The sequence below is a fragment of the Osmerus eperlanus genome, chromosome 1, assembly GCF_963692335.1.
Source record: "Osmerus eperlanus chromosome 1, fOsmEpe2.1, whole genome shotgun sequence".
Lineage (NCBI taxonomy): Eukaryota > Metazoa > Chordata > Actinopteri > Osmeriformes > Osmeridae > Osmerus > Osmerus eperlanus.
The window spans coordinates 16,377,865-16,392,646 of NC_085018.1; the positions used below are offsets into that span (position 1 = coordinate 16,377,865).

General features: G+C 38.2%; 1 protein-coding gene across 1 annotated transcript in view; it reads left to right on the forward strand.

Moving 5' to 3' along the window:
* The window catches only part of cntn4 (contactin 4), a 67,342-nt gene that overhangs the window by 13,507 nt on the left and 39,053 nt on the right, over positions 1-14,782 (forward strand). The window contains exons 3-5 of the mRNA XM_062463832.1: positions 3,867-3,999; positions 7,979-8,154; positions 14,133-14,228. Of these exons, the coding sequence (XP_062319816.1) occupies positions 3,867-3,999; positions 7,979-8,154; positions 14,133-14,228 (405 nt within the window). The remainder of the gene's footprint in view (positions 1-3,866; positions 4,000-7,978; positions 8,155-14,132; positions 14,229-14,782) is intronic.

The following is a 14,782-nucleotide window of genomic DNA, read 5'->3' on the forward strand; positions in this document are numbered from 1 at the left end:
GGAGGGGGTTCATTGATTTTCACAGTTTTTGGCAGAGAGAAACCGGGCAAGATGGGTTCTATTGCACTGCTTTATGGTTTCTGTCCCCCAAGGACAAATTCACCTTTTTCTTTTCTTTTATTTAATAAGAAATACACCTGCTTGAAGTTTAATCAAGATTTTACTTTACTACAATCATGTAAATGTTTATGAAATCTCATTAGGCTTTAGACAAAATATGCCATCTTTATAAACAGCAAGCCACTGTGACTCATATTAGTGGTATCAGTGCTTTTGGGAGTACTGTGTGTGTGCATGTGTGTTTATGTGTGGCTTATGATGCAATCCAATTCAAACTTTGCCAGTGTAGTGTAAAAAGTGCATACAAGAGCTGAGCTGACCTGTCTAGACATGTATTTCAAATGCAAATATGAGTACAACCACTTGATTTAAATATATTATCACTGCATATATAATACTTCAGTTGTACAGTCGGTTGTGTACTGTACTGTCCTTGCATGGCAATATTCTGTGGTCTTGTTTCATCATGCATCCTTAGACATAAATACTCACCTGTCACTTCCCTGGGGAGTTCAGTCCTCCCTGTGAGGACTTAGCTGACGTGTCTGTCTAAATGGAAACAAAACAAGCCTCATTATGCCAGCTCAAGTGCAATAACATTGAAGGGAAATTTTTACATAAATGTGTTCCTTAATGCTTATTCTTATTTAAATACAGATTACTACACTCAAACCTAAATCAAATCTGATTATTTCCTTAAAAGAATCTGTCTACAGTTAAGCTAATATACTACAGTTAAGTTAATATATTTCACTTTAAATGTATCCCCTCTCGAATTGGTGAAAACAATTAAAAATGTTGCAGTTTTTTTGTTGTTGGCTGGGGCTCCCTTCCAGCAGTGGCACCACAGTGTTTTCACCTCCCATATTCCATGCTGCATAGTTAACTAATGCTGCCATACTGCATAGTTAACTAATGCTGCCATACTGCATAGTTAACTAATGCTGCCATACTGCATAGTTAACTAATGCTGCCATACTGCATAGTTAACTAATGCTGCCATACTGCATAGTTAACTAATGCTGCCATACTGCATAGTTAACTAATGCTGCCATACTGCATAGTTAACTAATGCTGCCATACTGCATAGTTAACTGATGCTGCCATACTGCATAGTTAACTGATGCTGCCATACTGCATAGTTAACTAATGCTGCCATACTGCATAGTTAACTAATGCTGCCATACTGCATAGTTAACTAATGCTGCCATACTGCATAGTTAACTGATGCTGCCATACTGCATAGTTAACTGATGCTGGCATACTGCATAGTTAACTAATTCTGCCATACTGCATAGTTAACTGATGCTGCCATACTGCATAGTTAACTGATGCTGCCATACTACATAGTTAACTAATGCTGCCATACTGCATAGTTAACTAATGCTGCCATACTGCATAGTTAACTGATGCTGCCATACTGCATAGTTAACTGATGCTGCCATACTGCATAGTTAACTGATGCTGCCATACTGCGTAGTTAACTAATGCTGCCATACTGCGTAGTTAACTGATGCTGCCATACTGCATAGTTAACTGATGCTGCCATACTGCATAGTTAACTGATGCTGCCATACTGCATAGTTAACTGATGCTGCCATACTGCATAGTTAACTGATGCTGCCATACTGCACAGTTAACTGATGCTGCCATACTGCATAGTTAACTGATGCTGCCATACTGCATAGTTAACTAATGCTGCCATACTGCATAGTTAACTGATGCTGCCATACTGCATAGTTAACTGATGCTGCCATACTGCATAGTTAACTGATGCTGCCATACTGCATAGTTAACTAATGCTGCCATACTGCATAGTTAACTGATGCTGCCATACTGCATAGTTAACTGATGCTGCCATACTGCATAGTTAACTAAGATAGTTGTAGGGTAGTCCCGGTGGCTCACCAGGGAGAGCATGTACCACATAGGCTGAGCCCTTGCTGCAGGGGCCTGGGTTTGATTCCAGCATGGGCCACTTCCTGCATGTCATACTTTCCTGTCCGTCAATGTCAAAACAAATAAAGCAGAATTGCTGCCCAGAAGAACTAACTAAAACTATTGAAATAAAAGACAAATGTACTGTTGCTTTGTGTTGGAGTAAATATCACTATAGGCCCACATATTCTTGGAAGAATACTAACATCCAACTTGAAATTATTCTTATCTGCAAAGATTGCCAAGTTGTACTTGATTGTACTGTAACTCACTGCAATATATTAATTAATTAATATAACACTGCATAATTACACATACATCAATTTATAGTATTTCAGGTATTATTTGTGAGTATACAGGATGTGTATTTATTATCTTGTCCGTCTCATGGCACCCCTAGAGTCTGGCTGTTATTTATCTAATCTTCTCAAGGGAAACCTGAGGATCCCCAAACACACATCCCCAAGTCAACAGATGTGTTGGTTTTCACACAGCACACCTTACATTTTCACCAGACTACCAGTCTAACTTCTCACAGCACATAGTAACCATGACACTGGACTATTTGTCAGGGTAAAAACAATAGATCACTGGGAATGTTCTCTACACAAATCTCTCTTTTTATGTAATCACTTAAGCAATGCATTGAATGATGCAAATTGTTTTGAACAGCTTTGTTATTTACTGCACATGTAATCTGTATGCCTCCTGCTGCTAGAAAAGCTTTTCTGTTTTGGAATGGAAAATAAGTGGCCTGGATTTCCATTGCAGTGACAGAGTGCATTGCTGCTGGCCATCAGTAAGACCTCTGACCCTAGCCATTCCAGAATCATGTGACCTATTCTTAGTTATGCAGAGCAGGTTGCACATAAATGCACAGTTAGCTTTGGTTTGAAAATTACTTCAGTCAAATCAGTCAGATTAATTTGTTTGCCATAATTTATTACTCTAGCATTAACCACCCACACTAGTTTTGCATTTAGGTGTCCTTTTTGGAAACATTACATTGATTATAATTGTCAAACCAGTAAGCCATTTATACATAGTTCATTAGCATATTGCAAAATATCGCAACACATATTTGAAATAATGTGTAATTTGCTAATACTTTGCTGATTCAATATTTGTATTAATATTTTTTGTTCAATTATCAGACATCCGGATCATATGTAAAATTATAGTATCCAGCCTGGCAACATTGCACAGTTTTTGTCGGTGAAGTCTGGGTTGTTTCATTTACTCTCACAAAGTAAAAATGATGTGACGTCTGTGGAGGTATGTGGTGTATACATGTACCACTAAGATGGCATCTGATCACATTCTGGGCCAAAGGTAAAATTATTATTTTAGTGGTGTCTCTTATCCATTATTCCCATGGCTTACTGACACCAAGTCAACTGACACATGCAGTCCATTGTATGCTCAGCTTTCCATGCAGTAATGGAGACTTCCGCTGTGTGTGTCATTCCTCAAAGAGAATACAAACCACAAACGAGGAATGCTAACCACACAACTAATTGCTTGAATGTCTGTGGGGACAGAACTACTCCGATAGCTCCTTGGTAAAATAGGATGCACGTTGACAAAAGTCAAATGAGAAACCTTCCCTGTCGGATGTTCTGTATAAATCAGGAGCTATCCTATTACCAACTAAATAGCTTTTGAAGACACATCCCACCTCAAATAAGTCGTTCCTGTGCCATGGTGCAGTGACAAGCTGAATTAATTGATATGTTTTGTCTGCTTGTGGTTTGCTCCCTCCAGTTTACAAGGTCTAGTCTGTTTGGCCTGTCTGACTAATTGCCTGTTTCACAAGGTTTGGTGTCCAAGTGTAAGTGGATGTGTTGTCTTTCCCTTCTGTCCTGTAGGAAGTGGTGTCCTGCAGAGCCCTGTATTCACCAAGCAGCCCGGCAGCATAGTATTCCCTGTTGACTCCCTGGAAAAGAACCGGGAGGTGGTTTTCAGCTGTGAGGCCCAGGGAAGTCCACCTACTCTATATAGGTGAGTACACTGGAGTAAACACCTTTTCCACTTTACACAACGGCCACAAACAGTACATATGGTATGTGCAGAGCTGAAAGAGACACTAAGGAGGATGGGCTCAGCATAAAAAAATGTATGTCTAGTTGGAGATGTTTGTGTATAAAAATACATTCAAAAATATAGTAGTTGGGTTGTGGCTCATACTATTTAGCAGGTTCAGATGTTCAATTTGGGTATTTTTCTTATTGACTATACCTATACAGTACAGTCTTTTCACAGAAAGTGTTAAGTGTTAGGTGACGGTTAAACAACCATCATCATACTTTAATCAGTTTTTTGGAAATCCAGCATCTATACTTCAATGCAAGAAATCTCTGTGTGTCTGTCTGTGAAAGTTTTATAGTGGGATTTTAGTGAAAGAATTATCTCAAGAACCGAGCACTGTGCAAAGTTGTAATGTTGCAGGTGTCCATCTCAGGACCCTGTGCTGCGGTTTATGTATAATAAAAATAATATAATTATAATTTGCCACCATGTTTCGCCATGGATCCCTTACAGCCATGTTGAGCTGTCACTATGGATCTCGCAATAAATAAATATCACAGTGTTGAGTTGAGCTCCACTGAACACTTGAGCCACTAATCTCACACGACACAATATGAAGTTGAAATCCTGTGAAGGTGGTTCGTGAATGTTCTTATGTGTGGTTCATGAAAATTAAATAGCCCTAAAAATTGCACCACTTTCTATGACAAACTAATTAAAGACAAGCGGACTCCACGAAAGTACAGAAAATACAGGTTTTCAAGCCACTGGACTTCACACCACCCGAATCAAATTCCAAAGTCAAAGTCGGTTGGTCGGTTTCCTGAGGCATGGATATAGCTACTGTGTGTGTCTGTGTGTCACCGACTTCACCACAGGCACTGTGCACCAGCTATAGTTACAGGAATCTTTGTGTGTGTATCTCACCGACATCTTAATCACTGACTGCATCACGGGCACTGTGTACTGTAAATGGAGCAGCATATTGCACAAGCATATGAGCTAACAACCTACCCACCTTCACTCTTCCATTTCCTCCCTGCATGGTCTATTAGTATATTGAAAGTTTAGCATGTTGTATCTCTGGAAACTATGAGGTCAAATTAAACATGTGCTCATTGACATTGCTAGGATGAGATTTAGAAAGATTGGTGCATTTAATACTCGAGCTTGAGCCAGCTTAGAGGTTGACCTAATCAGCTGTTTCCTGTCAAGGTTGCTGTATAGGCCTGTCTTCTAGTGGGGTTGCTGCCCAAGCTGTCTACCAGGGATTTCTTCTCATTGGCAGCTGTAGGCTAAATCATTTTCAAAATTCATTATCTGCACATCACACAATTGCATCTTGTGACTGGTTGACCTTACAGATTAGCATTAAATTGCACGTACCCACATTACATGTTTTAAAGCTAAATGTACGATTCTGACAGAACACTGTGGATACTGATGAAGAAAGTGTTTTGTCCGTCTCTTCATAAACGGAGTGACTAAGTTCAGTTGAGTTCTGGATTTTAAAAAGTATTATCAATCTGCAGATTGGGAGAGAAAACCAGTCTTCTGACCATAAATGACAACACAACACCAAGCTTAGGTCTCAACCAGGTCTCTCTCTCCTCTGAAGGCCGGAGGACCATCTTTTATAGGGTACAAGAATGTAAACAATGATAATGACAGTCAGGCAGTAATGACGTTACAACAGTCTCAGAGAAAGAGATTCACTGCTCCCAACACATGACAACTCTCAGACTAGAGTTCATTGGTGGAGCTCTCCTTGTAATCATGACAAGGAACGTTTAGCCAGTACTTTCTCCTGACCCCAAACATCTATTAACCCTGACACATAGACACAATCTACTCTTATTAATAGCAAGCTTACATGAGAACATACATGAGCAACTAGTATACAATGACTAGTTCTATTGATTAGTGAATAATGTAAGCACACAGGAAATCCCAACTTCTTCCACAATACCCAGTGTATTTGGGTGTTTCTGAATTAAAAGCAGACACACAAAAGGATTAAGGAAAGGAACAGACCACCTTCCACAAACTCATAAACCAGATGGCATAGTACGATGCCACCGTATGCACTGCCCTTTGTACATGATTGCATAAAGCATGTGTTCAGAAAATTGAACTGCTGTTCTCGTGTCTCCTACTAACATGATTGGTAGTAAGTAAGATAATCACATTATCTGTAACTTTGACATGTACTTGGCTTAATCTATTGCTAACTTCATCAAAATGTCAAAGCTAATATCAAAGCTGTTACATTAACTCAGCAATGCAATAATTAGCATACAATAATCTTTGTTAAAGGTATGTTTACTGGCGCAATAATGGAATATGTGCCAACCTTATACACTCACATTAGTACACTCCCTGTGGAGTTGGAGGCTTAACTGTTGACCTAAAGACTGGTGGAATAATGTGCTCTATCACAATCATCATCTCAGTCAAAGAAAGCTGTCACATTTTCATTTGAGTATGTCATTATTGTCCTAAACTGATAGTCCTTCAATCTGTATTGGGAGACACATTCAACAGTGTGTTCAAATGTGAGCATGAAACCCTATACAAATAAAAACGTACATCACAGACTGGCTGTTGTGAGAGCTGATGAGGAGGTTTCGATCATCTGGAGGCTCCTGTCATTCTAGCATTGTTCTCTGAAATTCTAAACAGTTGTTCACACTGTGTAGTTAAATATTCATGTTTGTTCTTGTTTGCCTCAACAGTATATACATTGTCTGAGTAGTCTTAAGAAACTGTGGACCTCCTCTATGGTGTTTGATAACAACACTCTTGAGAGAAGGGACTCACTTCTGACAGGCTTGTGACAGTCCTGAACAATTTCTATATATACTGTACAAAAAAGGCTGTATCACATTTAAACAAATTCTTCACAGCTCTAGAGTCAGTTATTTCTTGTATGAACTAGTATGACTTTAAAGATGACCGAAGCTAAATAAGTTCAGACACTATACATTGTATGCAGTATATACTAAGCAAACTGTTAAGGCCTTTATTCCTATTTCCTCTAGATCAATAATGCATACATTATTGTGTGACGGCCGTGTAGCAAACTCAGACTTTAATCAAAGGTGTAACAAATAGATGGAGATATTTTCGGAAACCTTTTAATACATCAGTCCTGTTTGTAATCCATATGCACAATCAATTATTCTCTTCCCTCCAAAGATATAATCAAGGGCTAATCCCTCTGGAGCTTAATCATTATTTGCATTGGTCATTTTCCAATAAAGTGATTAGGAATTATCATGCATACTCATCTGTGAGTTTCTTCTTTTTGTTGTAACAGGGCTGGACATCACATATAATTAGTTAACTGTATGCTGGTGTTTCTGTGTGTCAGGGTGTTAGGTTTGAGTTATGGGTTAATACCTCTATAACTGGAATTTACTGCTATTGATTTTCTTCCCACGCGCGTTTTCTGTAATACGCTTTGCTCTAAGTGTATGGACGGAGGATCCACCAGCATCATAAGTGAATTATAAACCTTGCTGATTACTTGGAACACCATGAATAATCATGTAGCGTGGTATAGAATGCAAAGTACAAAAAGCAGGGAGCACCCATTAGTTTGAATTGCTTTACAATGATTCAGATTCTTTTTTATGCTGTTTGACTGGGTGTCTTACTAGATGGATGGCCTAAAATTATGTGTTTTCTGGGAGAATGGAGTAGTTTTTTCTCCATGGTACACAGGGCATCAATGTAGTTTATGATTGGGGTCCCTTTTGGCTCTTAATCCTCTTGAAAAAAATTATTTAATGAAGTTAGTAAAGTTCTTCGTTTTCGTCCATGCTGTGTCAATACAACTACATGCTGAGTACTTTTACAAGATTACAATTTTGAAGTGTCCACAAGGGTATTTTTGGTTTGTTTGTTGTGAAAACAAAAAACTAATTTCAAATTTATTGTCGTTTCTAAGGTGGAAACTGAATGGCACAGTAATCCATCCAAAATCAGGCTCTCACTACAGCCTGTCTGGAGGAAATCTCAGAATAAGCCAGCTGAACAAAGACCAAGATGCTGGAACATATCAGTGCCTCGCCACCAACTCTTTCGGGACCATCGTCAGCCGAGAGGCCAGCCTAACCTTTTCATGTAAGTCACTAACACTAATGTTTTATTCCCATTCTAATCAAACTCTACCAGCCACCAATGTGAATGGATGTGGTATTAAAGATATTTCAGTGGAACTTGTGATAGTAACGTTCTGGGGACCTGATGCTCCCAGTGCTGAGACTCAAGGAGCTAGATGTTAACCACTGATATTATGCCTGAGTCATGAAACATCAAAAACAACACCTAGTGCTATTCACTAGCAGTTTACCCAAGATTTCTTTAAAATAACTAACAGCACCTACAGATTCAAAAAAATCCTCTTAGACGACTTCTTGAAGACTTTCAAACATATACTGTTGCTTATGTTCTGGGGTTCGTTCAGTGGTTTTCTTGGATTTAATGTTAAAAAAAGTTACAACATTGACAGTGAAAAAGAGGTGGCTGCTGTAAATTGAATACTGGTTCCTGATGTTTGGAGCAAGGCCGTAGCCTCTCTCCCAGGCCATTTGTTTTGTCTCTAGACCATGCACAGAGTCACCCCTAGGTAGGACCAATCCTATTCCGTGGGGGAACTCCACTGTCAACATAGGCCGACACAGTGACAGTTCCATCAATTGTCTTGGTCTGACCTTACCGGTCTTCAGTTGTCGTCACATACTAAGGGCATGCATCTGTGACCGGGTGTCATCCATCTTCTTTATTACTCTTGCTATAGCTTAATTAACTCCACTCACTGATTGAATGGTACAGGTTCAAGAGAATAATTTAGAGGGCAGATGATATTATTAGAATGTGTCATGCAATTTACAACATGGCTCTTTGATTCTTGTCAATTTTGTGGCCATGTTATTTGACATCATACTACCGCTACTTCATACTACTTTGACAATGTAATTGTAGAAGGATGTAAGACGACATATTCTTTTGTGTGAGGATGCTGCACCTTCTTATTATATGTAAAGCACTTTAGTGATATGTTGTGTCTAGATCTGTGATTCTGTTGAGGTGCTCTGTTGTTTGTTGTTGTTGGTGCTGTTGTTGTTTTTGTTGGTGTTGTAGTTTGTTTGACGTTTGCTGAATGGACACATGAATTTCTGAAAGGACTAATAAATATATATCTACAGAAGCACATGACTCAGTAATACATTCTACCCATGTTCAGGTTGAATTAATGAAGTACTTTATTGCTCCTCTATCACGATACACTCTATAACAATCAATTCCATTTTCTTGTGACAAAAAAAACTAATGAAAATTGGCTATATAGTGATTGCAAATATGGCCTGTGCTAGTGACCTTGCAACTAAAGATAACACAGTACCAGGGACACAGAATATACTTAGAAAATGTATGTTTTTACAATTTCTCCTGAATGAAGTTAAATAATTGCATTGATAAGGTAAGTCTTGTCAGTAGATCTAGGCCTATAGGAAATTGCAGTAATTGTCATATGCAAATCATTGCTGTTCTCTGACAAAAGCCGCATTCTTGTTAAGTAATTGAGTTCTGGGTGTTGTGAGCGCTTTAATTAAAGAGATATTGATAGTGTCTTAATCATGTTTCTCATTCATAATCTTTCCAAAGCACATTGGTGTTATACAATATATATTTTCATGTTTTAATCAACAACTGTATTCAATGTGTGACATGGTGTGTTTATCAAAATGAGAAAGAAATATCTGTCCTTCCTTCACAAATACTGTTATATTTTGTACTGTAACTTTCATTTTTATTTTATCCTATGTTAGTTTTGTGGATTAATCATTAGATCCATGAGCCATTTAGACTTTAGGATTTGTCTATCCTGACTGTACCAGACAGATTTTCCAACTGTGGCTGCATTCAATTTATTTCAGTCATGTGTATGATAGTGCATGTGTCACTGGTGATGGAAAGAGCATTATTACCAGGGTTGATATCAAACCATGTCTAAGTAGATGGACAATGTTTTGGTCTAGAGAAATGTTGCCATGGGTGATAGCCAGCGTATAACACCTTAGTTAGCATTCCTCAGAGTAACAATTGTATTTCTCTGTGAGCATTACTCTATGTAGTCAGCAGGGTCTTCAAGGTTACTGCATGAGTGGCAATGTTCCAGATAATCCAGCAATCCCCTCCCTCTACCTAACTTTTGATGGATGGTGCCTCTTCTTGTGAGGAGTTTGCTGCTGTCCAGCCCACTTCCTGAGGCAAGGATAACTGATGGATAGAGGGCCTCCTCATTCAATAAAGGCTGCCCTTGATCAGTATTTGTATTGATTCTGTATATGTGATTATGTCAAATATGGTCACCCATGATTCATACTGATGAATAGGTTGTATATCCAATATCTGAATCACAGGTACAGTGGGGTACAGTTTGTTACTATGCTGACTTTAGAAATGAAAATAAAAGCCAATCAATAAAAGCATATAGTTAGTAGACCTGCAGAATGTTTACTGGGTGTTCTAAGCATGTCAAAAGAATGATGTTTTGTTGATTTCCTTTCAAAGGTCTAGATTTGTGCCCCATGAACATTTTAGTATTTAATAATATTTGACAAAATTACTAATCATGTAGAATGTGTTAAATAGATGCCACAATATTTAGTCACTAAATAGATTCTCATAGAACAAATACCATGGAGAGGTTTTCAAATGTATTACATTTTTGGTTGAACTTAGGGATGCACGTACATAGTTAACAAGTCAACTTTAGTGTATAAAAAGGAGCCTCTTCTGTAGGCAACAGTCAAGAAACATCCTCTTTGGAGTTTAAGGGAAGTTAAAGTGAACCCCTTGTTGGAAACCTTCAAACAACTCACAATGTCACCGTCAAGGATAACTACAGTAGCATGCACAGCCTGATGTTAAGGAAGAAGGTTCTCAGTAGTACAAAGTGGTACAGTAGTAGTACAGTACAAAGGAGGAGCCTATTGCCAAAAAAGAAAGGTTCAAATACATTTATGAAAAGAAAACCGAGATACAATTAGAACTGTGCTACAGTTTATCATTTTGACTATTTTCCCCCACTTCCTTCTGCCACCCTTTCAGCTCAGCAAGACAAAGGGAGACTGTGGGTGTAATGAATCACATAGTTATGGTTGGGCAGCCTTGTTGAAGTATGATAAGTCATGCTGGCATTTAAAATGCTCATATGTCTGGGATGTGATCATCAGGGTAATCTGGATCATTGTTTGCTGTGTCATCCCAGGTTTAAAATAATGGATGCTAATGGTTCTGGATAGATCATCAGTTACTTATCCAAATGATCATGAATCATGGTTACAATTGACTTATGCAGTGTGTAGTCTGATCTCCTTTCTTTTGTTACAGTAGCTACCTGTTCTAAAGATCTTTTTCAGTTCGAAGACTTTTATTTTGCAATTCAATGCCAAACCACACAAGGCTGTTCTCTTTGTCACAAGTTTGATGTGAAATTATTTGAGATGGCCCTTAAAGGCTGACAGCATGCTTTCATGCTTCCTTTTGAACCAAAAAAGCACAGCTGTGTGTGCTCAGAGGAGCATGCTTTTGGTCAAGTCCTTATCTTTGTCCCTGCTACAGGCACCATGTAGCATACTGTACTAAACATTCAGTTGGGCTCCTCTGGCTGTTTTGCAACAATGCTTCTTTTGCTCTTTTTTGACTAGTGAGAGTGGTGTACTGTGATGTGTGTGCGTGCATGCGTGTGTGTGTGTGTGTGTGTGTGTGTGTGTGTGCGTGTGCGTGGATGTGTATTTGTGTGTGTTGGCAATTGATTCAAATATCAAAACAGAGACAAAAATATAACTGGATCAGTGTGTCTTGTTATTACAACAGCTTTAATCTAAACCCAAAATGATGGCAAAAAGACACTTTGGAATTAATTCAGGACCTCAGATGTCCAATGCTCAAGTTCACTTTGTTCCATCAGACTCACAATTTCTGTGTCTCTCTATGGCTTTTATCACCTACTATCCTGCCTTGAGATGAAAGTGAGGGATGATTCCACTCAAAAGCTTTTGCTGCTATGCCATGGTCCCTGTATTGGACCAAGACACAAAAGCACACCCGTGGGCCTGTGTGGCTAGGACATTTGCAAGTCCTTGATTCAAGCTGTATTTGATTACCTGACCGTCAGTAGTCTAGACTGCTCAAATTCAGCCCTTACCGACCGACAATAATGATGTTAACCCACAGAATACTACACTACTGCCACTACTGCACCAGTTTACTACCTATACATGTTAATGCTTTTTTACTTTTTATGACATAAGAGTATAGTATATCCTTTTGGGTTTTTTGGTTTCACTGCTATCTCTCAAATTGCAAAGGTGCAGTAGATACTTGTTCATGTAATTGACTCTCAACTGGCAAATCTCATAGTAATTTAAGGGAAGATTCTAAGATTTACCTTTCTTAACAGAGCTTAAGAAAATCCAAAAGATATTAGTAAAAGAGTGCTCCTGGGTTAAGAGGAGATTTATGTTTTAAGGAATAATTAAAGCCTGCCTCATAATAGACTTGTCCCACAGCCAATATGACATATATTAGCTGACCTTATAGTCTTCTTCATAAATCAGTGAGCCCAGTAATGTTGCATTTAAATCTGCTCTTGGAGCAGAACTAATCAGCAATCTAGTTTCAAAGTGAGTTGGTTTCTGCTCTGCTTTAAAATTTCCTATTGAGCCGCCCTGCAATGAGAGCTTCCATTCCTCCATCTTTATTGAGGTGACTTGACAATATGGAGCATTTTACACATCAAGGGAAATTAGTGAGGGAAGTTAATTAATCCTTTAAAAATTATTTCATTTGTGCTCTAAAATCAGCTATATCAATCCAATCAAATTAACATTGCATTAAACTGTACTTAACATTATTCTTATTGGTTGTTTTTCTGTCGTTTCTGACCCTTCTGACAAAACACCTCAGAGACCTTAGAGAGGTCAGGAAGAATTAAGATAGTTTGCTTTTCTAGTTTGTGCCATGTGCAGAATGTGATCAAAATAAATGCATATATTTTTTAATTTTCTTTTATTATGTAAATCAAATTACCGATAAGCTAATCATAAAAAGCATGGAAATGTTGTCAATGTATTCATCCACCTCTGCGGATACCTGTGGTATCTCAGTAAGCTCATCCATGTAGACTCTTATGTGTTTTCTGAAATACCTATACAAAGATCCATCTTGCTACAGTAGCAAAGGGGATTGCAAAAAGGGTATAGTCCATCAATTGGAAAGCAGACATTAGTACATCAGTTTCAATAAAAGGCTCATTTCAGTTTCTAAACTATTTTTGAATGGCTTTGTAATGGTGAGTGTGATAAATAAAATACAATGGAAATCTGAAAACCACTGGGTCCGTTAAAATTGTTCAAGTGTGACCCAGCCCAGCAAAATCCTTTTTACATACCAAAGAACCTGTAAAGTGCTATAGTTTGGAAGTCCCTATTGATTTAGGCCAAATCCGTTTTAATCCCAATACATTACATCTATAACTATAGTACCTTATATACTCTAATATTCTTTACTGAACTGTTGTAGCATACATTTACATATTTTGTTTGTATTTTAACAACCTTCCACAAGTATAACGTTGTTCACTGGAATAACTTATTTTAAGTTGCTGATGCAACACTTTCATCCACACTTGATCTTATTTGAATATATTACAACATTCCCATAATTTCAAAGATCAGTTTTTATACAGTGTTGTTTCACTTAATGCAGTAGGTATTTATGTCTCTCTGACAGTCAGAACAAACGTACAAGGTGTTGATTTGGCCTGAGGCATTTCCAAGGTCTGTTCACCTCAAGCAATGATGACTATCATGAGAATGAATCTTTATATTTCTAAGGTCCCACATCTCCAACAAATATGTATTCTTTTTTTTAATATTTTATATTATCAATAATGTTTAAGTGTTATTGTCTTTTGAGTTGTCTGTAATGCATTGACACAGTTTTGTTGGCATTGCACTGGTTTTACTTTATATCAAAAGGGTCTAGTGCCATATCTGTCAGGAGTTTACATTGGGTGTATTTTTTTTCAGACTTGGAAAATTTCAAGATGCACAGAAGAAGCTCTGTGTTAGTGCGTGAGGGACAGGGTGTGGTTCTCCTGTGTGGACCTCCATCGCACTCTGGAGGTAAGAAAACCCTTCATGAATATCTTTCTACAAAACTGTTCATACATTCAACTTTTTGGCTTGTCAGACTTCCCTCTAGCATGTCACTTTGCCTTTGTATGGCAGATGCATCCCATGTGGTACATTATTTCCATCTCTTGTTGAGGAGTTCTTAAATGCAACACCTGTTTTATCTTATTTCCAGCACTAGGTAGTATAAAGTCATGCAGATATAGCCTATGAATAGACCTGGACAATGCATCTGCAAGTCATCAACACCTAGAGATAACTTCAAGAAATATGATCAAACTGTTTTGGCGTCATCACTTAGCCATTATAAAAGGTGGCACTCAGTTGCTGTCCTGTCATCATTAGATGGTGTCCCGCTATCTAATGATGGTATCCCCAATGACAAGCACTGATAGCAACAATCTGCTATGCCACCCTAGACACCTACCTCACAAGTACTGTATCTCAATCAGAAGATGCATGTGGGTGGTGCTATGTTAGATGAACCACCCAGCGCATCCTTATTCATTACCATATGTTGGTGGGCCTAACGATGGACGGTGGAG